We start from the raw sequence: 25952 nt of genomic DNA, 5'->3' as shown, positions 1-25952 counted from the left end.
ATTGGCTATGCTTGCTGGGGCTGGTGGGAGCCCAGCAACATCTGGAATGCTAAAGGTTCCCCACACCTATATGAAGCCATGCATTGAGAAATCCACATTGGTTTCTCCTTCTTGGCAAGACAGCTTATATAGATGCTTCCACTTGGTCATCTGCTTCAGTGCACCACACACAAAACCCTTTCATGTTTGTGTTTCCTTTTTATAGAGTGCTACAGAGAGGAATCATATGCCCCATAGGAATTAATAACTTAGAACTGAAGAGAGATGCGTAGAATTCTGGGGAATGCTTATTCAGTTTGCATTGGTGATAATTATTCTGTTCCCATTAATTATGAGAGGGAATAGCTCTGGATTTTTGGCCGTTGGGGTTTTAGTCTGTGATACTGTCTTTTTCCAACATACTCATACAAATTGGTTGCATACATGTCTGAAATTCTTACTTTAATCTTTCAAATTCAACAGGAAAATAGTTCTGCTTGCTGGATGGGCACTGTTTTTGTTTCTTGCTTACAAAGTTTCCAAAACAGACAGAGAATATCAAGAATATAATCCATATGAAGTATTAAATTTAGACCCAGTAAGTAATATACTTCACTATTTAATTTAGTTTTAATTCAGTTTGACATAAATGTACATGTGCAGAACAGAATAATGGGAAGGTTAAAGTAGATCTGAACATGCTCAACTGCCTAAATGTAATAATACCATATGCACCTTAGAAATTTGATAGGGGCATATATCCTTCAGTCCTTTCCAGTCTGGGTTGGCAGTTTTGGACTGACATGACTTTGGTGGGCAATGCGTGCTTGGGCCTGGACAGAGAGGTTGTATCCCCATTGGTTCTTATGGGCTTCTCAGAATTCTTCGGGTCCACTGAAGCTATTGGGACGAATTGAACATGATACTAAGGTGATCATATCATCAGGTCAAGTATTTGAGTTGGGGGATCCCCCTTTCCTTCCCCACCGCATACTGATCTGGGGTAGTCAATTTGGTTCTAACTGAATAAGAGTCCTTTCAGCATATAGCTGTGGACATGAACCCTTTGCCTTCACTTTGATTATCTGTTGAGGGGTGCTGAGAAATTAGAGCAGGTGTCTTAAGCAGTAGAAGTTCTCATTAATAGGTTTGATATAAAACTAACTTGAAACTTTTACCTTAATAGGGAGCAACTGTGTCAGAAATTAAAAAGCAGTACCGTTTGCTATCACTGAAATACCATCCAGATAAAGGAGGCGATGAAGTTATGTTTATGAGGATTGCAAAGGCTTATGCAGCGTAAGTTTCTTAATACTGTAACTTCTGTGTATAGGATGGGAGGTTGATAATGCAGGCTAATACCTGTTGGTGCTTAACATCTTGATCTAAATGTGAGTCACTTCATCATGTGACATCAGCAATTGCTGCAGTAACAGCCTAATATTGCTTGTACTGATTCTTGCCTTGCCCTAGCTAATTGGTATATCTCCTCCTAAATGAGTAAGTTGAAGTTGCAAAAAACCCAGCTTGTAAAGTAGATTAATATCATCTTCTAGCACTCAGGTCTATTGGCTTATGAAATCTCATCTGATAGCTTTATTGTACTGATGCTTTGCTCATTTTGACCCACCTTTGCCCTCTAGCACTGCAGTCTCTGCTAAAATACTTTGTAAAACTCCAGAGACATGGTGCAAATTTGTATGATTTCCATAAAATTGGTGGTGAATTTGGAACTCTGTGTGTAGCCCTTTGCTGATAAACTTCCCTTTTGTTAGTTTATAATGAACATCTGGGTGGTCAAATAAGTTGTAGTCACTGAACAGCAGAGGTCACTGTTCCCTTAAGGAACAGTCAAGGAAGTATTGAGGGGTTTTCTAACATGCTTTCTGCCTTCATTTGCTAGTTTAACTGATGAAGAATCTCGAAAGAATTGGGAAGAATTTGGCAATCCTGATGGGCCACAAGGTAGACCTGTAACAACTACTTCTTCTCCTTCTCCTTCTTCTTCTTCTCCTTCTCCCTTCTCCCTTCTCCCTTCTCCCTTCTCCCTTCTCCCTTCTCCCTTCTCCCTTCTCCCTTCTGATTGGGTTGCCCCAGCCACTCTATATATCTATATCTATATACCTGAGTTTATTTAGTACTCCAACTTTTGTCCTTTCTGGTGGTGGCTAGGGTTGCCAACTCAATAGAGGACAGGACTTCTGTGCCTCTAATTGCCCTGCTCTCTTTTGAGTCTGGAAACCTGAAAGAGAAACCAGCAGACCCTTTGTTTAATTTCCAAGTATTGAGTCTGGCAACCCTAGTGGTGGCTGGAGTTTTATTCATTTTGTTCACTGTTACACGTCTTTGCACCAACTGCACTTTTCCATACACCCAAATCTAGCATTTTTCAGTTGCGCCACACTGAGCCCCCCCCCCCCATTTATTCATCCAAATAACCAGCCTGGAAAATTTCTACATGTTTTGCTTCGTGAATTGTTTTTGATGGGTAAGAACCTCAAATGCAGCATTGTCCAGCACTTAATTCTATTAAATTACATGTAAATAGTAACACTGACATAAATGATTGCTTTTGTGCAGGCATAGAATGCAGCCATAATATGCAATACTTTGTATGTGCAGTTTCCTTATTACTCCAGTACAGTCACACATGGGGTTCTCTGCCTGCAAAGAACCAACTCACTGTGAAGCTCTAGCCAGGCAGCTGGCAGCTGTATGGTGAGCACCTCCTTGTCAGTTCCAATTGCCATGGCATCAGCAGCACTGGGAGCTTGCTCTGTAGGCATAGCTCTTCAGTAAGCTATTCAGCTGGTCTGAAACCAGATTGAAATGGTTCTGATAATCAGTATCATTCAGATGAGCTTGCATGGCAGCCACCTGATCACACTTTGGCCAAGAAGGCAATATTTGCAACTAGCCAATAGTTATTACAATTTTCCATGTCTAAGGAAAAGTTCTTTTAGGAGCAATCTCACAGTCTCCTGTTTCAAGGCAGCTGGGACTTGATTAGTTTCATAAAGGAGCATTCACCACTTCCTGGACCCAGCTGGGATTCTTTGCCTGTACATAATTCTTTTTCAAGTGGTTATCTGTGCTTTTTTTTTTTTTTTTACACAAATCGGGTCACCCTTCCTCCTCCAAGTGCCTTTTGTTTCTTGGTAGATGTGAGGGAGTTGAATGGAAAGGGCTACCCTAATCTCTCAAGCCATACATCAGTAGCAAAGGATTCCCATGAGGGTTAAGAACCTGAGCACCAGCTCCCTGGCTAGAACTCTCAAATATCCCAATAGTTAGTTCTGCACAAATGTGAAACTCTATATGTGACTGCCACAGACGGTCATTTCAAGAACTTCAGTTCCTGTTTCCCCAACATTCAGGAAGTACTGGGATATTTTTTTGAAAATCCACAATATATACAGCTTACACAAATGCATGAATTCATTTGAGTTTACTGTTACTATTTCATAACCTGTTTTCTTGTTCTTTGCAGCTACAAGCTTTGGGATTGCGTTGCCAGCTTGGATTGTGGATCAGAAGAATTCTATTTTGGTATGGTAACATTCTGTTCTCTGCCAGTTTAACTGTTCAAGCTGAAAAACCACAGTGCAGATTACTTATGAGTATTTGCGGGTTCCGTAGTAGTTTTCAGAAAGGTGACAATCCATGCATGCAGGATATTTATAAGCCTTGGCTTTTCTCTAACCAGCTGTGAGGAAGTGCTTATGCACTGCCCATTCAGAGTTGTGGACTAGTTTTGTAAAGAGTTAAAATGCATCTAAAATGCTTCAGCCCTGGAGTGGTGCATCCGTTGGAGTATTTAAAATGGGTCTAGCAAGAAAAACATAAGGTGGCTTTCAGTACAAATCTTAAAATATCCTACTTGATTGCTTGTAAGTTTCTGAATTTTTTACTTTTAAGTGCTCAGTGGTTTTGTCCTTCAAACACCTTAACAGATGGCTGTAATGGTGAAGACTGATTGCTCTATCTGTAATTACTTATGACTTTGTCAGAATGTCTGATCTTCTCCCATTCTATTCTTCTAGGTCCTGCTTGTTTATGGATTGGCATTTATGGTTATTCTTCCAGTGGTTGTAGTAAGTATTTATGAAAGGGAAAAGGTGCATTTTGGTAAAAGATGGGGCTGCAGGGTCACTGGGCTTACAACCATATTCCACCTGCACATTTATTGGCCCTGCAAGCACACTTTTACAGTGCAGAGTGTCAGAACTGGAGGCTATATTATTTTGACATATTTCAATGAAATTAATAGCTGTCACTTTTTCTGTCTTGAATGTTTTAGGGTTCCTGGTGGTATCGATCAATACGCTACAGTGGAGACCAGATTCTCATCCGCACCACCCAAATTTATACCTATTTTGTTTATAAAACAAGAAACATGGATATGAAAAGTAAGTTTCAAAGCACCAGTTAAAAGGATGAATTGTTGAATTCTGCACTCATTTGACTGTTCTTCAGCATTTAAAAATGTAACTCTCTGTGTGGAATGCCTAAGCATTCAATGGATCAATGTTTCAGTGTGCTTAGGGGTTTTCTTTAGAATGCTGCTCAATTCCTTCAGGTAGATGTGGGAACTTAGGATGGTAAGTGTCTGTTGGTGCTGCCGCTTTAGACTTAAGGTAGAGATTTGCATGACTGAATGCTCTTCCTCCTATAACCCTCTCTTGCCACATATAAAGAATTAACACATCTGAGTGAAAGCTAGGCTAAAACTGTTTTCCGTGAAATACAGTTTTTAATGCAGTTGTTTGTTTTTTAGCAGTCATGTGAGCTTCTCCTTGCAGTGGTACAGTTCAGATATATGCTTGCCTACCTCAGTGAGAACTAGGCCCATTGTGGTGGCTGAGAAAACAGCTCCCGCCTCCTTTTATTGTATCCTGATTTCCTTGTCTGGAAGCAGATGTGCGGGCAGTGGGAAGGCGCTGTTACACTATTTTGTGGGAGCTGGGTAATTGTAGTAAAATGGTATTTCCAAATGCTTGCTTTGTATTTATATTCTGGTTTTCTTTGCAGGACTTATAATGGTTTTAGCAGGTGCTTCCGAATTTGACCCGCAGTATAATAAAGATGCAACAAGCAGACCTGTAGACAACATTCAAATACCACAGGTTTGCTATTGCTGAGAAACATTAAACTACGTGTGTTGGTGCCAAAATATTATTTAGTTAACCCCCTTCTGTTTGTCGTTTCAGCTAATCAGGGAAATTGGCAGCATTAATTTGAAGAAAAACGAACCTCCTCTTACCTGTCCTTACAGCCTGAAGGCCAGAGTGCTCTTACTGGCTCACCTTGCCAGAATGAAAATTCCTGAGACACTTGAACAAGGTACCTTGCTTGAGAAACCACAATGGCATAAGGCTAGAACTAGGCCTTGAAGTGGATCATGTCAAGTCATAAGTTTTGGTCTGATCACTTTCTTGGTTTTTATGGCCAGGCATGTGTGCACTGTCTTTTTTTTTTTTTAAGAAAAATCACAAAGGGATCCATATTCCATGCTAAGAGAAGTGTAATTATGCTGATAAATTACGCAAATTAAATACATTGAATAACTTACTTTCATTAGGCATCATTTATAGTGTTTAGTCCTGGAAACCATACTGCACATTTGAAATCTTGCCTCTACCCCTGGGCATATCAAAACCTCTCTGGCTTCTGAGGTCTGAAGCTGCACCAAGCAAAATTGGCTTCCTCACTCAGATGTCAAAGAGATAAATAAATATATGACCTTCCATAATATTTGAAGGCACCCCTGTATCGGGAAGCTTTTCATGTGTTGTTTTCATTCTGTTGTGGTTATGTATATTCTGTTGGTAGCTGCCCAGAGTGGCTGGGGCAACCTAGTCAGAGGGGCAAAATTGGACACAAACCAATTTGGAAGTTTCAGGCTCTCCTGTGTATGAAAGTGTCACATACTGTGAATCTTTCTTTTGACCTCTTGAATCGGACTTCTTTGGGTTTTAGGCTGAATTGGGTTTTTTTGTTTTACGGAGTTGAGAAGAGATAAGTGTTGCAAATATATCACGTCTCACAACCCTGGCTCCCCGCCCCTCCTTTTTTTTTTGCAGAAGGGAAAGGAAATACACTTTCTCACCCACCTATGGAGTTTCTGTTGATTATTTTGACAGTATTATTTTGAAGTGCAGCATTTTACCTTTCTGCTTCTATCCGTTTACTTAGGATCACACTCAGACACCATTGGGTTGGGGAGCTAAAAAGTCCCTCTGCTCTTGATAACTCCAGCCATTAAAAAAAAACAAAAAACCTGCTCCTATCTTGTCTAATTCAGTTGGGCACAATGGTCACAGAGGAGGACAGAGCTCCAAGGAAGGGACTTAGTTCAGTGGTAGATCATCTCTTGGTCGCATGTTGAAGGTTTCAGGTTCAATCTCTGGTGCCTCCCTAGAGAGCTGCTGCCAGTTGGTGTAAGCAATACTAAACTAGATGGACCAATGGTCTGAATTGGTATGAGGTAGCTCCCTGTATTGCTGTTGCTTGAAAGAGGCCATTTCAGCATTTGTTTGACAAGTTGCGCCTTCTACAATTCCCTCTCTTTTTATTAACTTACACAGCAAAGGTGACTAACCTGTGGCCTTCCAGATGTTTTTGGACTACAGTCCCATCCACAAACACGGTGATCAGGGATATTGTAGGCCATCATCATCTGGAGGGAGGAGAGAGTACATACAGCAAAGCAGTTGAAAGTGATCATGCTTTAGTTTTAGGTAAATCTTAGGTATAAGGTTGTTCCTAAGGGAGACACGATTGGGATGGGCCACACATTATGACACTTCTCTCTGTAACAACATATGGCAATGAGATATAATAGTGGTATAACATAAGCAAAAAATGAGACAAAAGCTACAGTGTGTGGCAAGATTGACCTTATATACAGGACTGTTGAATGTCTTATGTCTTGCAGATCAGCAGTTTATCTTGAAAAAGTGTCCTGCTTTGCTTCAAGAAATGGTTAATGTAATCTGCCAACTCATCATAATGGCGCGTAGCCGTGAAGGTAAGAATAAGCTTTATTATATGCTAGCTTGTAAAATATACCTTCACATCATCATGAATTCTACAAGATATCGATAATTTCCCCCTCAAAATAATTTGTTTCTAGCAGATACAGGCAATTTATTAGGGAAATAGTTATAGAAAGAAGTAGCCAATTTTCTGTAAAGAAAGAGTAATTTTCTTATGTGAAGTTGCCATTTCATGGACTGTTTTTTTTAAAAAGGCTTTTACTGACTTATGTCAAATCAATATCTAAGGGAGGTCTCCAACAAAGTAGTTACATTAGCCCAAAGATTTCAATTTGCACAACTGACCTTAACCCCCCTCTCCTCCCCTTGCCCTTCAGAACAGATTTATGGGGTACAGAGAGTGAGGAGGGGGAAATTCTGTTGCACTACAAGAAGTCCTTGTGCTACTGGAACTACTTCATACCACCCTAAATACTTATTTTGAAAATAAGATACTAAAGTGGCTATTAAACTGTGTTGCATTAATACACAAAACATTAGAAACAAAACAGCATTTTTAAAATTAAAAACCAGTCTTCCTCCTTTGAATGTACTCTCCAGTTTCACCTAAGTATATAATACAACCTTAGAGAATTGACATTTTCAGTAAAAACCTTTGTTGTATTAATTCCTGAGTTACTGAAATGTCTCACTAACAGTTTAGTATACATTCTTTTTCTCCTTCTCTCCCATTCCTCCAGAAAGAGAGTTTCGTGCTCCATCATTGGGTTCTCTGGAAAACTGCATGAAGCTTTCACAGATGACTGTTCAAGGGCTTCAGCAGTTTAAATCTCCACTCCTCCAACTCCCACACATTGAAGAGGACAATCTCAGAAGGGTTTCTAATCATAAAAAGGTAAGGTGCTGTAGGTTATCAGGAGCCATGTTCAAACCAACTTGTTCTGTCTATGACTTGGAAAAAGTTACTGTAATTCCACAATGCCTTGACTCGGTTACTTAATTTTCTAGAGAGTGCCACTGTTCATACTTTCTGTTTTTACTGTGATAGATGTTAGCAATATGAATAAATTATGTGGTAGTGGGTTTTATTTTTGGAAAATAGAATTTTTGCTCTTTTTTTTTACCCAGTACAAAATCAAAACCATCCAAGACTTGGTGAGTTTAAAAGCATCAGATCGCCACAATTTACTGCACTTCCTTGAAGATGAAAAATATGAAGATGTTATGGCTGTCCTTGGCAGTTTTCCACATATCACCATGGATATAAAACCCCAGGGTAGGTGGTGTTCTAAATGTCCGCTCTTCATAATCTGGTATGCATTCATGGTGCACGTAAAGGTGTATGTAGAATTTACATTGTTTAGCTTTAAGGAACTGCAGATTTCCTGCATTCTGTAGTCTTAGATTTAGAGTTTGAGAAAGCTCCAGCTTGCAAGCCAATCTTAGACTGCCAGTGGGTCCAATTTGGCCTACAAAGTCATTTCTCCTTTGCCATGCCCACTTACCAATCAGAAGACATCACCAGGTAACATCAGTTGATGGGCAGAGAGTTAAATCTTGTGCAGAGTGCTGCCTCAGCAGCACATTTCCTGCGAGGAACACCCTGGTGAACCGAACACCTCTCCACACTCCTTGTGCCACATTCAGAAAGTCCCTTGAGTCTTAACTTTCAATTGGATGGGTAGTTAAAGGTGCCAGTGAGGGCTTTAAGTTGCATTTTCAAACTTCTTTTAAGATGTTCTCAAGTAGGATTGCAGTCATCAATTTGACAGCTGAGTGAAGCTTATTTACAAGAAAGCCATTAAATTGGGGGGAAAAACCCAGTGTAAATTGATGTATCATTTCACCCCTTCCTCTTCCCTCCCAAGTTTTGGATGATGAGGACAGCAACAACATCACAGTAGGATCGCTCGTTACAGTTTTGGTCACCCTAACAAGACAGACAATGGCAGTGAGTATTCTTATTTGCACACATTATTTTTGGGTTCAAACTTTCAAAAATGTATGTTGAGCAAAAAAAAAAAAACCCCTTAACCTCCATCTAATTGCATACCTGGTTCATAAATTGAACATCAGTAGTCAATGATATGCTCTGAGTCATCATTGATGGCCAAGGACCATATTTCAGTGGTAGAACCCCTGCTTTGCCTACAGAATGTCCCACGTTCAATCCCTGGCCTCTCCAGGTAGGGCTGGGAAAGGCACCCTATCTGAAGACCTCTGGACTGTCTGAAACTCAGCAGTACTGAGCAGGATGGGATCAGTGGTCTCTATACAAGGCAGGTTCCAATGTTCTCATGTATTAAGGGTTACTGAAGATACAACACCAGAGAGAAGAAAATTTCAGACCTCGCATTCACATACTTTTCTGTGCAGTCAGCCTCACATACTCAGCTGCCAATCATTTGGAAAGCAAGTGATTTCATGTTGGTTAACCAGTTTTGTAGACTAGATGTAGGATGATGATGATGATGATAATAATAATAATAATAATAATAATAATAATAATAATAATTTATACCCTGCCCCTCTGGGCGGCTCCAAACAGAATATTAAAAGCACAATAAACCATCAAACTTTAAAAACTTTCCTAAACAAGGCTGCCTTCATATGTCTTCTAAAAGTCAGAGAGTTGTTTATTTCCTTGACATCTGATGGGAGGGTGTTCCACAGGGCGGGAGCCACTACCGAGAAGGCTCTCTGTTAATAACTAGAATCTTCATATGTTTGAGGAGTGAGCTAGTGCCTTGCCCTAATATCCATTCGGAACATTGAGTAGATCATGAATTCATGTCGTTGGTATTGTGAGACTAATAGACTTTGCTTGCCTCCCTATTCAGGAAGTATTTGAAAAAGAGCAGTCGACCTGTTCAGCTGAAGAGCAGCCTGCAGAGGATGGCGTAAGTTCAGAACTAGTGGTTTTGGGTGACTATGTTGCAACTCAATGAGCGCCTTATGTTAGAAATAAATGGAAATATAGCTACATTAAAAGCATGCTCCTCAGCTGTTTGCATAAGTATCCCACTTAACCCTCCCCAGGCACGGCTGTCAAGAGCAGTGTGATCGATGTTGGACACTAGAGCAGATCTGCTGTGCCTGCTAAATCTCGCGTGCAGCCACCATTTCTGATTATAGTTATGCAGTGTCTTGTCTCACCTTGGCTTGCCTTTCTCATTGCCTTGGCAATGAGAATGCTACATGCCTCCACCAGCATGTAGCATGTGTTACCGTATCCATTGGCTCTGGGGAGGCTGGCTATCAAACGGAACGCTCTGAGACCCAGAGGTGTCCTGGCAGATATTGTTGCCCGCAGGCTTGCTACTTTGCTACAAAATTAAAAGTCTCTGAGGTTATAAGTTGTAACCGTTAAAACACTTGAAAGCAGCTTGACGTGGAAGCGTCCTGTCTTAATGTTAAACCCTTGTTTACTTTGCAGCAAGGCGATGCTAACAAAACGAAGAGCAAAGGATGGCAGCAGAAGAACAAAGGGACAAAGAAGGCTTCGAAATCAAAGAAGAAGAAAGTTGTGAAAAAGAAGCCTGCCCCAGCACCTCTTCAGCAAACGAAGCAGCAGAAGCAAAAGCAAGCAAATGGAGTAGCAGGGAGTGTATGTATCAGCACAGATGGGAGTGGGGAGGAGCGGCTAAGCTATGAGACCTAACAGAGAGCACTGACTAAAATCCTAGGAAAAAGTAGAGCAGTGTTTAAACCAGCCCTTTTAGAAGTCAAAACCAAGCCAACAAGCTGCATATTGTAGGCAGTGTAAAATCACCTTACTCAGGTTAGAAAAAAATGCTTTTTTTCAGGATTCGAAAGCAGGCCCCTATTGTTGGAAATTGTTGACAGAAATTTAGTGTTGCTGTCCATCCTTATCTAGGTCTCATAGACCGGAGACAGGGGTGTGTATATATATTACATCACATACACACTCGTATGTTTATCTATGAATAAAAACTGCAGTATGCCAGACATTTATTTTAGATAGAATTTGATAACATGGCTTCTTTTGTTTCGTTAGGCAATATTAGTTGTCAGCCTTTTCGTAAGATTTTTTCTAACAGTTCTTGGAAGAGAAGGACATGGCTACACTAGAGGCCAGGAACCTTTCACCTGCTCTTGGCCAGTGAGGCCGTTTTCCCCTAACCATGACTGCCTGTCCCACACAAGACATCATCTGTGACATCATGTGTACGGCAGGTAGAGACATGACTGGGAGTATTGAAGCTTGCTCCTGGTTTTGCATTGGCAAGAGAAAGCATGTTTTGTCTTTACTGCCCATCAGCTGTTGGGTGATAGAGCTAAAGCCTACTGCATCGACTGCATGTGGCACTTTGAAGTCCCAAATCACTTGGCATAATTGTGACATTGGGTGATTGAGAGGTGGCAGTCCTGCCCGCCTATCAAATTTGTCCTGCAGTGCTGAAAAGCTATGCATGAAATGGAAGGATTCAGTGCAGTATTCAAGCAAATCTTCTGTTCCATCTTATGCCATCAGTGTCAGAGCTCTTGAGTACTGTTATTAAAGTAATCACAGGATTGTCCTTTTTCTGTAGGAAGTTGTAAAGGAAGACGACGATGAAGTTTCTGATAAAGGGAGTGAATCTGATGAAGATGACACTAATAGAGACTCTTTAAGTGACAAAGATGATGGAAGCGACAGAGACTCCGACAGAGAACAAGACGAGAAACAAAGCAAGGATGATGAAGCTGTAAGGCTCACTTCTCATTGTGTGATGTCACTGCCATGTAACATCAATAATAGGATGGTGGTCGACTGATTATAACCATGTGTACTGGGAAAACTTTTTTGTCGTTAAGAGGGCCCTCCGTCAGAGTTCTTACATTCGTGAAAAGGGGGAAATGCTGTTTCTCAGCTAAGAGCATCGTTGAAGGGAATAAATCAAAGACTGCTAGTCATGATTAGCACTCCAGCATCAGAAGCAGTCTGCCTCTGAATATCAGTTGCTAGGAATCACAAGTGGAAAGAGTGCTGCTGTGCTCGGGTCCTGCTTGTGGGCTCCCAATAGACACCTGGCTGGCCACTGTTGAGTATAAGATGCTGGATTAGATGGGCCATTGGTCTTCACCAGGACTGTTCTTATGCTGGAAACACACAGACACACACAGACACACACAGACACACACAGACACACACAGACACACACAGACACACACACACTTGTATGCGCATCTCGGTAACTGATGAGCTTCCTGTATAATTCCCCATATAAAATCTCCACTCTGCATTAGAAGCTATGGTAGTATAGTAATTATTGCATTGCATAAATTTGTGCACACTTGGTTCTAGAACTAGAATTCTGGAAGACTATGTCTCAGCAACGCGTAAGCTACTGCTTATAATATTTTAAGTGTAGAGAAGACTGATGGGTGAGGAAAAGAATTGCGATATTGTTGACACAGAGAAAATCCATGCCTTGGTTGCAGAATATAAAGCTGTGAAGCTGGTTATTTCTTATGTTGGAAATATGTTGGGGGATTTATTGGGGTAAATATGTTGGTGGATTTATTGAAAGATGGCAACGATAACGGGTAAGAATTTATTAAAAAAACCTTGGTCCTATCATCATTGTCAGTAACATTAAGATGTTTGTATTCCCATTTTCATTCACCTACACTTCCTACCACATTGTGAAATTACTTTCTAAAATATGCTGAATAATTTTTCTCTCTCCATTAGGAGTGGCAAGAATTACAGCAGAGTATACAGCGCAAGGAACGGGCTCTCTTGGAAACCAAATCAAAAATAACCCACCCTGTGTACAGTCTCTACTTTCCTGAGGTCAGCAGATGGAGAGTTAAATAATGTTGCATTGAAATCATTCTCTTTTGACAAGTTATAAAGCCAATTTAAGTATAAAACTTGATTCTGAAATTAATATTGTAAAGCTTTAAAAAAATTTAAAATCTTTTCATGACAGTTGTTCACAAAGTAAGGGAGACCTGAAGACTTCAAACACTGCAGTACCTGGCTATCTTTATGCATAACCATACTCTTAATTTCTCCCATTTGTTCAGGAGCAGTTCCAAATGTGTTGTTCTTGTAAAGTGGTATAGGAAACTGCAGTCTCTTGAGTTTTGCTGCGGATCTTGGCAATAACTTCTTTAGATATTCCATGTTGTACTTTCTGCAGAATGTTGAGCTGGGATTTGCTGAGGTTGTATCTTCCTTCTCATTATACTACTAAATAAGCTATTTCTTGATAAGTGCAGCTAAGAACTGCACAGGTTGCCATGGAACCTTGCCCTCATATTCAGTTCCACAAACATACTGATTTCCTGGCATGCTTATGTTTACAACCCATCTGCTTGAAAAGAGCATTGCCCACTCCACAGGTAGTGTGCCAACTTAATCCAGACACTCTATTCTAACAGTGATCTACTTAAAAAGGAAACCGTTAGAACAGAAATCTAAATCTTTCTTGTCAAACAGTGCCCAAATATTGGGCAACATGTTTAGTTTTGTCTGACACTTAAGACTGCTCCGTTTCTTCAAAATTGTGCCAATCTCATTAATATTGGCTTGCCATATGAACAGTTTATTCTTTGTTCATCTGCCATGCTAGAGTGCAGAACTAGCCATTGTGATTAATATTTTAATAACACAAGAGCCTTTATTTTTTTGAAAACAATTGCTCTCTTTTTAATCCCTATTTACCCTGTTTCTCTGAAAATAAGACATAGCCATAAAATAAGCCGTAGCAGGATTTTAAAGCATTCAAGGAATATAAGTCATACCCCGAAAATAAGACATAGTGATAGGCACAGCAGCAATGCTGGCTGCGGCAGGAGGAGGAGGAAAAAAAATGAGACACCCCCTGAAAATAAGCAATAGTTGTTGTTGTTTTTTGAGGAAAAATAAATATAAGACGGTGTCTTATTTTCGGAGAAACACAGTAGAGTGTGTTTTGTACCATTGAGAGTGCAAATTAAGACACATCAGTTAGATCTGTTTTGTGGAAATTGGAAACACTGGAATTCTGTTCACACAAAATTAAGCATCATAAAACTGAAACAAGAAGACCCTTCTACGAAAGGTAGAAATATTGACCCCTAACAGAGTGCTCATGGTCAGGATGCCAGTTGCATCCTCTTTGAGGTCACTATAACTTGTGGTGCGCTCAAGCAGGACATCTTAACTTCCTCCCATCTCATTTTCAGTTTTTCAACCTACTAAAACTCCTCTAAGTCACAGAGCACCCCACCCCTATTTGGATATTTCGGGGAAGGGGGGCTTTGTACGTGTAAAAATGGACACTTCAAGATTCACCTGAGCATGTGATGCCTGTCTGTTCCTGTTGTGACTCTATTTTGGCTCAGTCATATTGGCACTCAAACACCTGAGTCCACTATGTATTCAATCTAGGCAATTTAGGCCTAGTTATCTCAAGCAGTTGGTAAGGCGTGTACCAAGTATATTATTTATTATTAGTTTACTATTTCATTTTGTCTACTTACGCTACACTTACTAGATCTAACATATCGAAATGGTTTACAATAAGGAGTCGGAGACTAAAGCAATGAAGAGTCAAGGGATCTATATCCCTTTGTAATGCAGGTGGCAGCTCTCATATGATTGGGCAGAAGATTCTGATGCAGAAGCATGTAAAGGAGAAAGCTAGGCTCAGAACCCTCCTTCCCAACATCTAACTTTCTGTATTCATAAAGGGGCAATCCATATTGACAGCTTCTATCCTCAGTCTAAATCAGGCTTCCTCAACCTTGGCCTTCCAGATGTTTTGAGACTACAATTCCCATCATCCCTGACCACTGGTCCTGTTAGCTAGGGATCATGGGAGTTGTAGGCTAAAATCATCTGGAGGGTCGAGTTTGAGGAAGCCTGGTCTAAATGAAGGTAGTATAGATGAGACCCAAAGTTAGCACTTCATCTGTGCTTTCCAAAAACCTCACTGCCTAAAATGGCAATATTTTGACTCCCTGGTCTATATTAAGGGCAGTGAGGTGCAGTGAGGAAGAAGCTAAGAAAGCCTTCTTGGGATGAGCCAATTCAACCCAAGCGCTTGCAGCTCCTACTGAATGTACAAACATGCACAAGTTTTCAAATTGAAAATTAAATTTCACTGATCTAGGTTAAAGCTTTCTTTTTTTTTTTCTAACGTCCTCCCTATTTTTCTCCTGAACAGGAAAAGCAAGAATGGTGGTGGCTATATATAGCAGATAGGAAGGAACAAACACTAATATCTATGCCATATCATGTGTGTACACTAAAAGATCGGGAAGAGGTAAAGTTTCATGTTACTTTCCAACATTTGTTTGAACCACTGGTGTAGCAGTAAGATATTGATTTCCATTGACACTCTTATTCTTAAAAAAAAAACCACCACCAAACCCAGCAAGTATAAGTCTCTCCACTCTTCCAAGGGAAAGGAGCTGCTACACCTCTCAAAAGTAGATACAAATCATTAATAAAAGAGAACTAATAATGGCTGCTGTTTAACTTGTTGAGGGATCATGGGGCACCCATTATTGTTGTTATTGGTTTCTATTGATTTATTAGTTTGTTTCTTGCTTGTATAGGCTATTTTGTTTTTTAATATTTGATGCTTTGTTGTCTTTTATATATGTTGTAAGCCATCCAGAGTGGCTGGGGAAACCCAGCAAGATGGGCGGGATATGAATTTTAAAATTGTTGTTGTTGTTGTTATTTATTCTGGGCTTCTCTGTTCATTTTATCAAAACTGTTTCACAGCTCTGCTTGTATATGTCTGCTTATAACTTGATGTTGTGGATTAATTTTGTCTCTAGGTAGAACTAAAGTTTCCTGCACCTGGCAAACCTGGAAACTACCAATATACGGTTTATTTAAGATCAGATTCCTACATGGGCTTGGACCAGATTAAACCATTGAAGGTATGCTCTCTAACACTTGCGGGTTTGGGAGGGGAGTTTTTGCAAATTCACTGCAGAGATTGAAGGTGACTGTTGCTATCTGCTTAAGCACAAGCAACAAGACCCAAAGATTGCAACTACAAGTTAAAAAACCCTCTAACTTGGCTTACCACCCAAATATATGCATATCAATGCAATCACACACAGATCAGTGATAGAGCCATTTACAATGCAAAACTAAGAGAAAACTGCCTTTCAGGTACCAAAAACAGATCTAGAAGTTGTGTGCATTTCCCTGTGTAAAATGCATTCCATATCCTTGGGGCCACCGATTCCGCATCTGCTCGCCACTGATACCACTTCTGGAGGTGGAAGTAGTGCCTTCCCAGGAAGTGTGTATCGTGCTTTTTCTGGTAATTTCTTGCCTGGGAGAAGAGCTTCCCCTAGAGATTTTGTTCCACAAATGAGCTCTACTTGATCAAAAGGCTTCCCCTCTTATCTCATTCTTGTGGCAGTGCACATCTGTGTGCATATCTACAAGAGTAGTTATTTCTGCTCCTCCTTGGCTGGGACCTAAAGGATCTCAATCTGCATGCATTAAGATACTGGCAGGAAACATTTATCTCTCAAAAGAGAGATATATATATTCAGATATATTAGATGGAGTGGGGTCAGGAGTCCCTCACAAGGGGCTATTTAAGAGTGCTGGGGAACATAGTGGGAAAGACAGTGCCAGTAATTCCCTTTTGCAAGTGTCCCTTGCACTTGTACTAGCGTTAGATAAAATCCGGGATAGCAGTGCCACTTGCAGAGCTGCTTCAGTGCGACACCCGGAGATGTAAAAATGAACCAGTTAGGAGTGTACTTTTCTTTTTTTTAAAAAAAATTGTAGTATATAAATGAGCCATTTATATGAGCTAAAGCTGATTGACTCCTGCTGACGGAGCCCCTTAATAATAATAAATAACAATTTTATTATTTATACCTCACCCATCTGGCTGGGTTTCCCCAGCTGCCCTGGGCAGCTTGGAGCATATCTAAAAACATAAAACATCAAGCATGAAAAACCACCTGATACAGGGCTGCCTTCAGATGTCTTCTTAAAGTTGTGTGATTCTTTTATCTCCTTGAAATCTTGATGGGAGGGTGTTCTACAGAGTGGGTGTCCCTGCCGAGAAGGCCCTCTGCCTGGTTTCCTGTAACTTGGCTTATCGCAGCGAGGGAACCGCCAGAAGGGCCTCGGCACTGGACCTCAGTGTCTGGGCAGAACAATGGGGGTGGAGACGCTCCTTCAGGTATACTGAGCCAAGGCCATTTAGGGCTTTAAAGGTCAGCAACAGCACTTAGAATTGTGCTCGGAAGTGTACTGGGAGCCAATGTAGGTCTTTCAGGACTGGTATTATGTGGTCTCGGCAGCCACTCCCAGTCACCAGTCTAGCTGCCGCATTCTGGATTAGTTGTAGTTTCCGGGTCACCTTCAAAGGTAGCCCCACGTAGAGCGCATTGCAGTAGTCCAAGCAGGAGATAACCACTCTGGCGTGCACCACTCTGGCTACACAGTCTTTGGGAAGGTAGGGTCTCAGCCTGTGTACCAGATGGAGCTGGTAGACAGCTGCCCTGGACACAGAGTTATTGTGGTCATTGGGCTGTCACTGAGCTTCATCTTTTGATCTTCTCTGTTTCTGCACTTTCCCTTGAAGTTTATTGTTTATCATTAGCCTTGCTGTGTGTGTACAAAGTACATTACTGAAGTATTATAATTATTATTTGCCTTGTAACATAATTCATAATTCCGTAAGCGCCAACAACTTACAGAAAATAATTCATCTCTGTGTTCTAACTCGCTTCCATCCTTTTCTGGACAATCTCCCAAACTCTGTTTGCAGCTGGAAGTTCATGAAGCTAAACCAGTGCCAGAAAACCATCCACAATGGGATACAGCAATAGAGGGAGATGAGGACCAGGAAGACAGTGAAGGTTTTGAAGACAGTTTTGAGGAAGAGGAGGAAGAGGAAGAGGAGGATGACTAAAACAGTACCATGAACTAACTTCTGATAACACGGGATATCTCTACAAACTTTTGACCTGGGAAGGGATAAAACAAAAACAGTGCAGAAGTACTGAAGATGGATTTTTTTTTTAAGTTTCTCTTTACCAATTATGAGTGCTTTATGTAACTTCCCAGCGGAGGTCTCTTGATCAGTTGGTATAACCTGGAAGATGCATAGGGCTCTTTTACAGCCTTTAAGTACAGGACGGTGCATTTATTTCAACTGAAAATAAAAGCTTTTTTATTCTAAATGTCCAGACGTGTGGGCTATGTTGTCTGATCAACTTTTGGTCCAATATATTAAGAAGTACTATTATTAAATAGAAGCAATCTTTAAATCAACTTTTCACACGAGAAAGTTTATTTTAATACGCTGTTTGAAGTCTCCTGTTGAATTAACACCCCCCTGAGTTTCTGTTTTGGTAAAGTCTAAAAGCAGTTTTGCAGTGATACATGAACATTACTGAAGCTGAGATTTATAGCTTTAAACTTTCTGTTTTGTTTTGGACTTCAGAAATTGGCATCCTACTCTTAGTTGGGGACATTCCATATTGTCATGAGGGCTGGTTGTTGTTGTTTTTTTAAGACTTAATCTACCTTAAGCAGAGGGGGACTTTTGCCCCATACTCTCATGCAGGTTATAAATGTTTCTGAATCTTTCAATGGCTTAAAGCATATTTAAGCAACTAATATCAGCAAATCATACAGAATTTATTTATTTTGATAAAACTGTATGTATCAAATGACTGTGGGACCATATGTTACTCAATGTGGTGGCTTAATACATAACACCTTTTACAAAAGGTAACAATTATCAAAGCTGTCATTCTTGGCTTTTAATCTACCTTAGCCCTGTCAGAAGCCTTTTAGGACAGACACATAAGGCACGCCAAGGTGGTATGTTTTTGTATTTATTGAGAACAATTCAAAATAAACTGGACTAAATTTGATAAAACTGCGTTGCACTAGTGCATTTTCCCTCTCTACTGAGGGCCGAACAGGGATGAACCAGGCTTAATTCTCAACATAAAGAATTGCTTTCGATTTTTAAGTGTATTTCTGGAGCGTTCTGTGAAGGATAAGCAAAAACTTACTGCGGATTTCACTTTCTGCCCACATGTAAAGGTAATAACTATTGATGTGGTTAGAAGCTATAGAAATACATCTGAATGTCAATCATGTAGTAAGATTTTTATAACTATATGTTGAGGAACTGCAAGACTGAAATACTGTAAAACATTTGTGACAAATGAGTTTGTCATAACAGGAAAATTTCCATATAATGGAAGCTGCCCAAAAGCCAAATGAGCTGCTCACTAATTTGTGACCTTGTTTATGAAATAGAGGATTGTCACTTTAAATGCAAACTTACATTGATAATATTTCTTTGTAATTGCAATAGTTGCAAATAAAATTTGAAAAATGTCCTAAATGCGAAAATGGTTTCATTAAAAAAACAAAACAAAACCCTGTGCTAAGATGTTTTCCAAATTAAATTGTAGTGAATGGATGCAGTCCAGAAGTATGTGTGTGTGCCAGATAGAAACGTACCTGTATATTCAAGATTTGGGCTCCGTTTTCTGTTCCAGCTGCACATCACACCCAAAGTATCAGACCATTAAGTGTCAGAGCACAACAAAAAATGTATGCTACAAAATGGCTTGAGGCAGAAAATTAACCATCCTTGGCTTCAGAATTAAACAAGCCTTGACTTAAACTACAGGTTAGAACAGCACCCACCCCCCCAACCTGGTGCCTTTCATATGTTTTGGAATATCTCATTTCCCTGCTTTTCTTTGGGAACATTGGGAAATTAGTTTTCCCAGGGGCCACTCTTGTCAGGCAGTGCCCAGGCCTTATTCTTATTGAGAATGTGATGTTATGGGATAGGATGCAGAAACTAGCAGGCTTGTTCAACTCTTGCGGCTTAAGTATTTTTGCTCGACCTGCTTCTGTAGCCCAGGGGTCAGCAAACTTTTTCAGCAGGGGGCCGGTCCACCGTCCCTCAGACCTTGTGGGGGGCCGGACTATATTTTGGGAAAAAATATGAATGAATTCCTATGCCCCACAAATAACCCAGAGATGCATTTTAAATAAAAGGACACGTTCTACTCATGTAAAAACATGCTGATTCCCAGACCGTCCGCGGTACGGATTTAGAAGGTGATTGGGCCGCATCCGGCCCCCGGGCCTTAGTTTGGGGACCCCTGCTTTACAGTGAGCTACGGCCAACCCTAGCTCTGTCATAGGTACACCTGCATGCTACCAGTGTGCTTAAAACACTTGTTTGTCATATTTGCACTTAACCTTGCATAGGTGTGGGCTCTTTAAAAAGAGTGCACTTAAAGGGTAGCCAACATTGTTCTCTCTAATATTGCGGGACTACAAGCCATGAGAATTGGTGATGCTGGTTGGCATCTGGATGGCATCATGTTGGTGTTTCCTGCTGTCGGTGAAGCTTTACAACTTAAAGAAACAACGTTTTAACCCATCCCAGAGCACATAGCTGCTACCCTACCCTGGTTTCTCGTCTGCATTTCTCCTTTTTGCAATTTCCTCCTGCATCTCCAACTCTTACACATTTCACAACAGCATGCATTTGGGTGCAGCTCAATGCCTGCTCACTTTATTCATGCCCATCTTGAATTCAAAGTATTTTTGAGTAACATATTACTGTTCCAACTTCTGACTGATAGCAGGTAAAGAAACCTCAAAACAAAACACGATATTCTCTAAAAACTCATTAGCCGCAACATCAATCAAGTACTTGAAAAGAAAAAGGGCAGCTCAAACATCTCTGCTGAAAGCTTTTATTATTGCAGTGTCTCATTCCAGTAGGGGGAGACAAGCACATAATTTTATAATAAGGAAAACAAAAAGGTTGCTTGCTCGGAATAACAGTGAGATTTTTAAAAAGGCTCTCTGCTCTTAAAAGAACGAAATAGCCAGTCTTTGACTAATGTCAACACTGAGTATAATAAATCGAAAGTAATTTTATCTAGATTTTGATCATTCTGTGTAGCCATAATCCTGCTTAATAGCTGTTTCTGTCCCATCAGTCTCCACGGTACTTTACACGAGGGCAGGTCCATGCTCCAAGGAGGTTAAAATCTAAAATTTGGCATAGGAAATGGGAAGGGGAGGGAAATGGATGAAGGAATAAATGGTAATAGTGTTTCAATTACACCACATAGACCTAGGAACAGAAGGTGTTTGAACAAGAGAGTTGTGCCAAAGACTTGGATTCTTCATAATCACTTGTGTTGGCTAAACTCGTGCAGTGAAGTTTCATGGAAGATCCTGGAAACATGCAATAGTTGTCACTATAAATCTAGAAAAACAGCATTAGGGAAGGTTTAAGGAAGAAATCATCGGTTGGCTCTTGCCTTGCCTTCTGGCTTGTTTGAACTTTTTTGAAATGTTGCATTTCATTGTCTGACAACAACATGTAGGTGGTTCTAATGTAACTAGAAAGTCCCTTATCAAAAGACTTGGACCATTGAATATGACCCAACAATAAGCTCAACCAATACGTTTTTAACGAGCCTTTGGACTTTTTATCCTGTGTATCTGATTTCCTCCTACTTTCAGGTTTCTGTTGCAAAAACAGCCCTGTCCCCACCACATGATTTCTCTGTGAGTCTCCATGTGCTGTGTTTGACATCTCCTTTGTATTTCCCTCTGCAGTTTGTTGTAAAACAACTGATGTTATATGACTGAGGTGTAGAAGGTTCAAAGGCTTCCAATGATAGCCTGCCAGATGCAAGATGACATCATGTCAACTGAAGAGGCAGAATGCAGTAAAATTGCAATGTTGTGCTGCTCTTCTCTCATGTAGCATTTCAGACATGGAATGCTGTGATTTTAGTTGTAAGACTGGTTTTGAATAGCATGCTGGAGTTGCACCAGGAAGGAGATGTTGGAATTGTTTATTTCAAATACCTATATTCTGCCCTTTCCAAAATCTGGCCGCTAATCTAGCAATTATAAGCATGCAATATAAAATAAAACCCACTATGGAAAAAATACATTGCAATCTAAAGAGGAGTGGGGAGAGAGAAAGGTAAAAATCTTCTGGCTTCCCAAAAGTTTGCTTAAACTAACAAGTGTCTTGATTCTTTAGGGTGCGACAGGACTGTTTTTACTGCAAAAGACTAGGAAGGTTGCTTCTCTAAAAATTGTTACTAAAATTATTGCTTAAAAGAGTGGAGTATGAGAATCTGTATGCAGCATCACAGAGCCTTGCTAGATAATTTAGTCCAGCCATCGTGTTTCCTACATTGGCCAACCAGATGCTGCTTGGGAAGCCCACTAACAGGATGTGAGTATCATGGTTCTCTCTCACTGTTGTTGCCCAATAATTAGTATTCAGAGGCATGCTGCTTCTAATCTAGGGGTTAGAACATAGTCTAAGGGTCATAACATACTATTAAAGACTCACTAGTAGCCACTGAAACCCATTTCCCCTGTGATTTTGTTTAACTCCTGTTTTAAGCCAGTGGTTATCACATTTGGTGGCAGGAAATTCCATAGATCAATGATCCACTGTATGGAGTTTAGGGCTGAGTAATGTCTGGTTTTCAACATCGTGATATAACACCAGCTAAACATTGCAAAATTCCTATATATTACGATGTCTGAAACAAAGATGGAACTATGTAAAGGGAAACTACTACCACTTGGCAACTGTGGGAGTCTAAATCTGACACATTTTTACTTACGTTTAACATACAGTGGTACCTCGGGTTACAAACACCTTGGGTTACAAACACTTCAGGTTACAGTCTCCGCTAACCCAGAAGTAGTACCTTGGTTTAAGAACTTTGCCCCAGGATGAGAACAGAAATCGTGCGGCGGTGGCTCAGCGGCAGCGGGAGACCCCATTAGCTAAAGTGGTACCTCAGGTTAAGAACGGTTTCAGATTAAGAACAGATCTCCGGAACGAATTAAGTTCGTGACCAGAGGTACCACTGTATTGTTACCACTGTTATGTTAAAGTATGTACAGAATAAGAACAACAGGGGCAGCAGGAATCATGAGAGAAGCGATGACTGGCTTCAAGGTTTTCCCCACATCATGATTTTTTACATAGCGCGTGCACGTGCACACGCACACACACACACACACACACACACACACTGTGATTCATGGTATATTACAATGTCAAATATTATGAAACCGCAATCATGATGTAGACTTCAAACCAATTTTGGATGATGTATCAAAACATCACCCAGCCCTAATGGAGTTGATACCTCTGTTCTGGGCTGTCCCATAAAACTCTCCCAGAAACTAGCACCTTTTCAAAATAAGCAGAAGCACACCAAGCTTCACATTGTTTTGTCAAGGTAGCACAGGGGCCTTGTAGAATACTCTGGGAAGAGCAGCAGAGATGAGAGCAGAGCTTCTTCCAAAAGGGTGTTTTCTAGAGAAAGCAATGAAATAGTAGTTAGGCTGTACCAGAGAGATGACAGGAGGATAAGAAGTGATGTTACACAGTGTGAGGGACAGAGTCAAACCTTTTGTCTTACTCTCTATTAAACAGATACTGTAGATGGTCTCACTTTTATGTCCGTAGTGCCTTCTATGGTATTTTTTTTTCTGGGAATCTTCTCATCAGATAAGAATGGAACTGCTACAGTTCAGTATTTCCAATTCCCAGAGTGAACAGGCAATCCAGGAAGATACAACTGTGTGTTGTACTGAAAGTTGCTGAAAGGTCTAGGTGGATAAGTGAGCCTGAGTGACATTGGTAGGCACTGACAACTGTAAAACCTTAACCCTCACCCATGTTTTGCTGCTTAAAAAAATAAATAAAAATCCATCACCTCCAGCATAACCTGCTTTTAATGTGAACTAATCTGCTGCCATACTAACCTGGTTTCTGCAATTCAGTTAAATGCTTAAGCAACTGGATTTAATTTAATTACTCCTCCTTGGTGGTTGAGCTATTTGCAACAATGAGGTTTAATATGAAGTATAATTTTATGTAATTAGCATCAGTGGGCTCAAAGCTGGTATTAGGAATCTTCTCTTGTCAAACTGCATGCACTGGCTTTGGCTATAATTTATTCTTTCAAAAGTGTGTGGTAAATGCTTTCTTCTTCCTCCTCCTCTTTTGCAGGAGGTAAAGGGTACCAGTAACAAAATCTCAAAGTCTGAGTCATCCACTTGCATTATTCCCCTATTTTGAATAGAATCCCTATTTGCCTTTTTAAAGTGTACATGAAACCAAGCGTGTTCCATACAACATTTCGTAATTCAGGGGGGAAAAATTGTTTGCTACGACTTTGAAAATAACAGTGCTGTCTGTTCTTTTTAAAATCTGAAAATACTCCTTCACATTTATGTTGATTTATTCCCAGTAAAGTTGAGGAATAGTTTTGCAATAGATCACTGTATCTTTTTGATAAACCATTCCAACTTCTTGGCTAGTTGCTGTAGTGGGACAAGGAGAGGAAGCAAGTTATTCTCATTCCCATTTTAGCTGACTATCTGCTGCCTTAACACTTCCAGAAGAAGTAATTGGCCTGAACTTTTATGATTACCCTTGAATTTTACAAGTGATGGGAGAGACTGGCATAAAACGAGACAGCAGTCAATGAATTTAGTAGGAGATAAAGCATCTGCCCACATTTACAGCATTTGCCTGCCTGAATTCCACCATGGAGGCTCTACCTTTGCTTCCCCACATGCAAACCACCTCACTGAGGTAGGTGTGGGGCACTCTCACAGTGAGTTCTGATAGACCAATGGTTTTCAGACTATATTCAGAAGGAAAGAAACCATGTTCTCTGGGTTTAACACCTCTACCCGTGTCAATAGAAAGATTTAAAAGTGCAAGATATGGAGAAGGTGAAACTGGTCGCTTAGATCTCAGGACAGTTTCAGGAAATACTTCCCTCCCCTCCAAATGCTGAATGTTTGGGCAGTCCCACCACATATGTTTATTTGTACTTAGTGATTGACATCCTCTCTGACATTGGGGGATAATTTGTTTTAGGGTTAGGTACCAACCAAGGACTATTTTGAAAGATATTTCTCTACGGTAGTATGTGCTGACAGCTGACAGGGAGTTGTATGCAGTCTTAGCCCAGAGCCAATTCCAGCTGTCACAACACCTGGAGTTTATTAGGTACCCTTGGATAAGAAGATTTAGTAATGGACAAGCTTCTCTGAAAAACAACTTGCCAATGTGCCTTATGTTCCTCTGCAATATACAGGTGCAAGGGATTGTTGTTTTCCAGAGAACTTGCTGATTTCAGATAGTAAGGTTCAGCTGACTTGGTCAGCACCCTACTTCAATTGAGTTTCGTTGTTGTTGTTTAGTCGTTTAGTCGTGTCCGACTCTTTGTAACCCCATGGACCAGAGCATGCCAGGCACTCCTGTCTTCCACCGCCTCCCGCAGTTTGGTCAAACTCATGTTGGTAGCTTCGAGAACACTGTCCAACCATCTCGTCCTCTGTCATCCCCTTCTCCTTGTGCCCTCAATCTTTCCCAGCATCAGGGTCTTTTCCAGGGAGTCTTCTCTTCTCATGAGGTGGCCAAAGTATTGGAGCCTCAGCTTCAGGATCTGTCCTTCCAGTGAGCACTCGGGGCTGATTTCCTTCAGAATGGATAGGTTTTATCTTCTTGCAGTCCATGGGACTTTCAAGAGTCTCCTCCAGCACCATAATTCAAAAGCATCAATTCTTCGGCGATCAGCCTTCTTTATGGCCCAGCTCTCACTTCCATACATCACTACTGGGAAAACCAGTTTAAACCCTAGTAAATTCATTAGATTTCTCTGCAACCCAAAGGGTTATTTGCAGGATCAATGCAGAAATAAGGCCCTGAAGGCAAAATGAGAGCTGGTGTTGTGTAGTGGTTACAGTCTTGGGCTAGGACCTTGGAGACCAGGGTTCAAATCTCCATTCAGCCACATAGCCCACTGGGTGACCTTGGGCCAGTCACTGCCTCTCAGCCTAACCTGCTTCACAGGGTCATTGTGGGGATTAAATGACAAGGGGGAGCCCCAGCATCTCTCATGATCACCACTGGGTGTTGGTGCATTTAA

General features: G+C 40.7%; 1 protein-coding gene across 1 annotated transcript in view; it reads left to right on the top strand.

Moving 5' to 3' along the window:
* SEC63 (SEC63 protein translocation regulator) overlaps positions 1–19327 on the top strand; it is a 30854-nt gene extending 11527 nt beyond the window's left edge. Inside the window, exons 3-21 of the mRNA XM_035109287.3 lie at positions 463–577; positions 1166–1278; positions 1883–1944; positions 3470–3528; positions 4023–4073; positions 4280–4388; positions 5011–5105; positions 5190–5322; positions 6917–7009; positions 7718–7872; positions 8106–8253; positions 8846–8928; positions 9818–9877; positions 10414–10584; positions 11531–11686; positions 12676–12777; positions 15140–15238; positions 15762–15866; positions 17732–19327. Of these exons, the coding sequence (XP_034965178.1) occupies positions 463–577; positions 1166–1278; positions 1883–1944; positions 3470–3528; positions 4023–4073; positions 4280–4388; positions 5011–5105; positions 5190–5322; positions 6917–7009; positions 7718–7872; positions 8106–8253; positions 8846–8928; positions 9818–9877; positions 10414–10584; positions 11531–11686; positions 12676–12777; positions 15140–15238; positions 15762–15866; positions 17732–17875 (2053 nt within the window). The 3' untranslated portion in view covers positions 17876–19327. The remainder of the gene's footprint in view (positions 1–462; positions 578–1165; positions 1279–1882; positions 1945–3469; positions 3529–4022; positions 4074–4279; positions 4389–5010; positions 5106–5189; positions 5323–6916; positions 7010–7717; positions 7873–8105; positions 8254–8845; positions 8929–9817; positions 9878–10413; positions 10585–11530; positions 11687–12675; positions 12778–15139; positions 15239–15761; positions 15867–17731) is intronic.
* Positions 19328–25952: the final 6625 nt, after the last annotated feature.

Source organism: Zootoca vivipara, chromosome 3, assembly GCF_965207765.1.
Source record: "Zootoca vivipara chromosome 3, rZooViv2.hap1.1, whole genome shotgun sequence".
Classification (NCBI taxonomy): Eukaryota; Metazoa; Chordata; class Lepidosauria; order Squamata; family Lacertidae; genus Zootoca; species Zootoca vivipara.
This window is presented reverse-complemented; position numbering and strand designations above follow the sequence as displayed.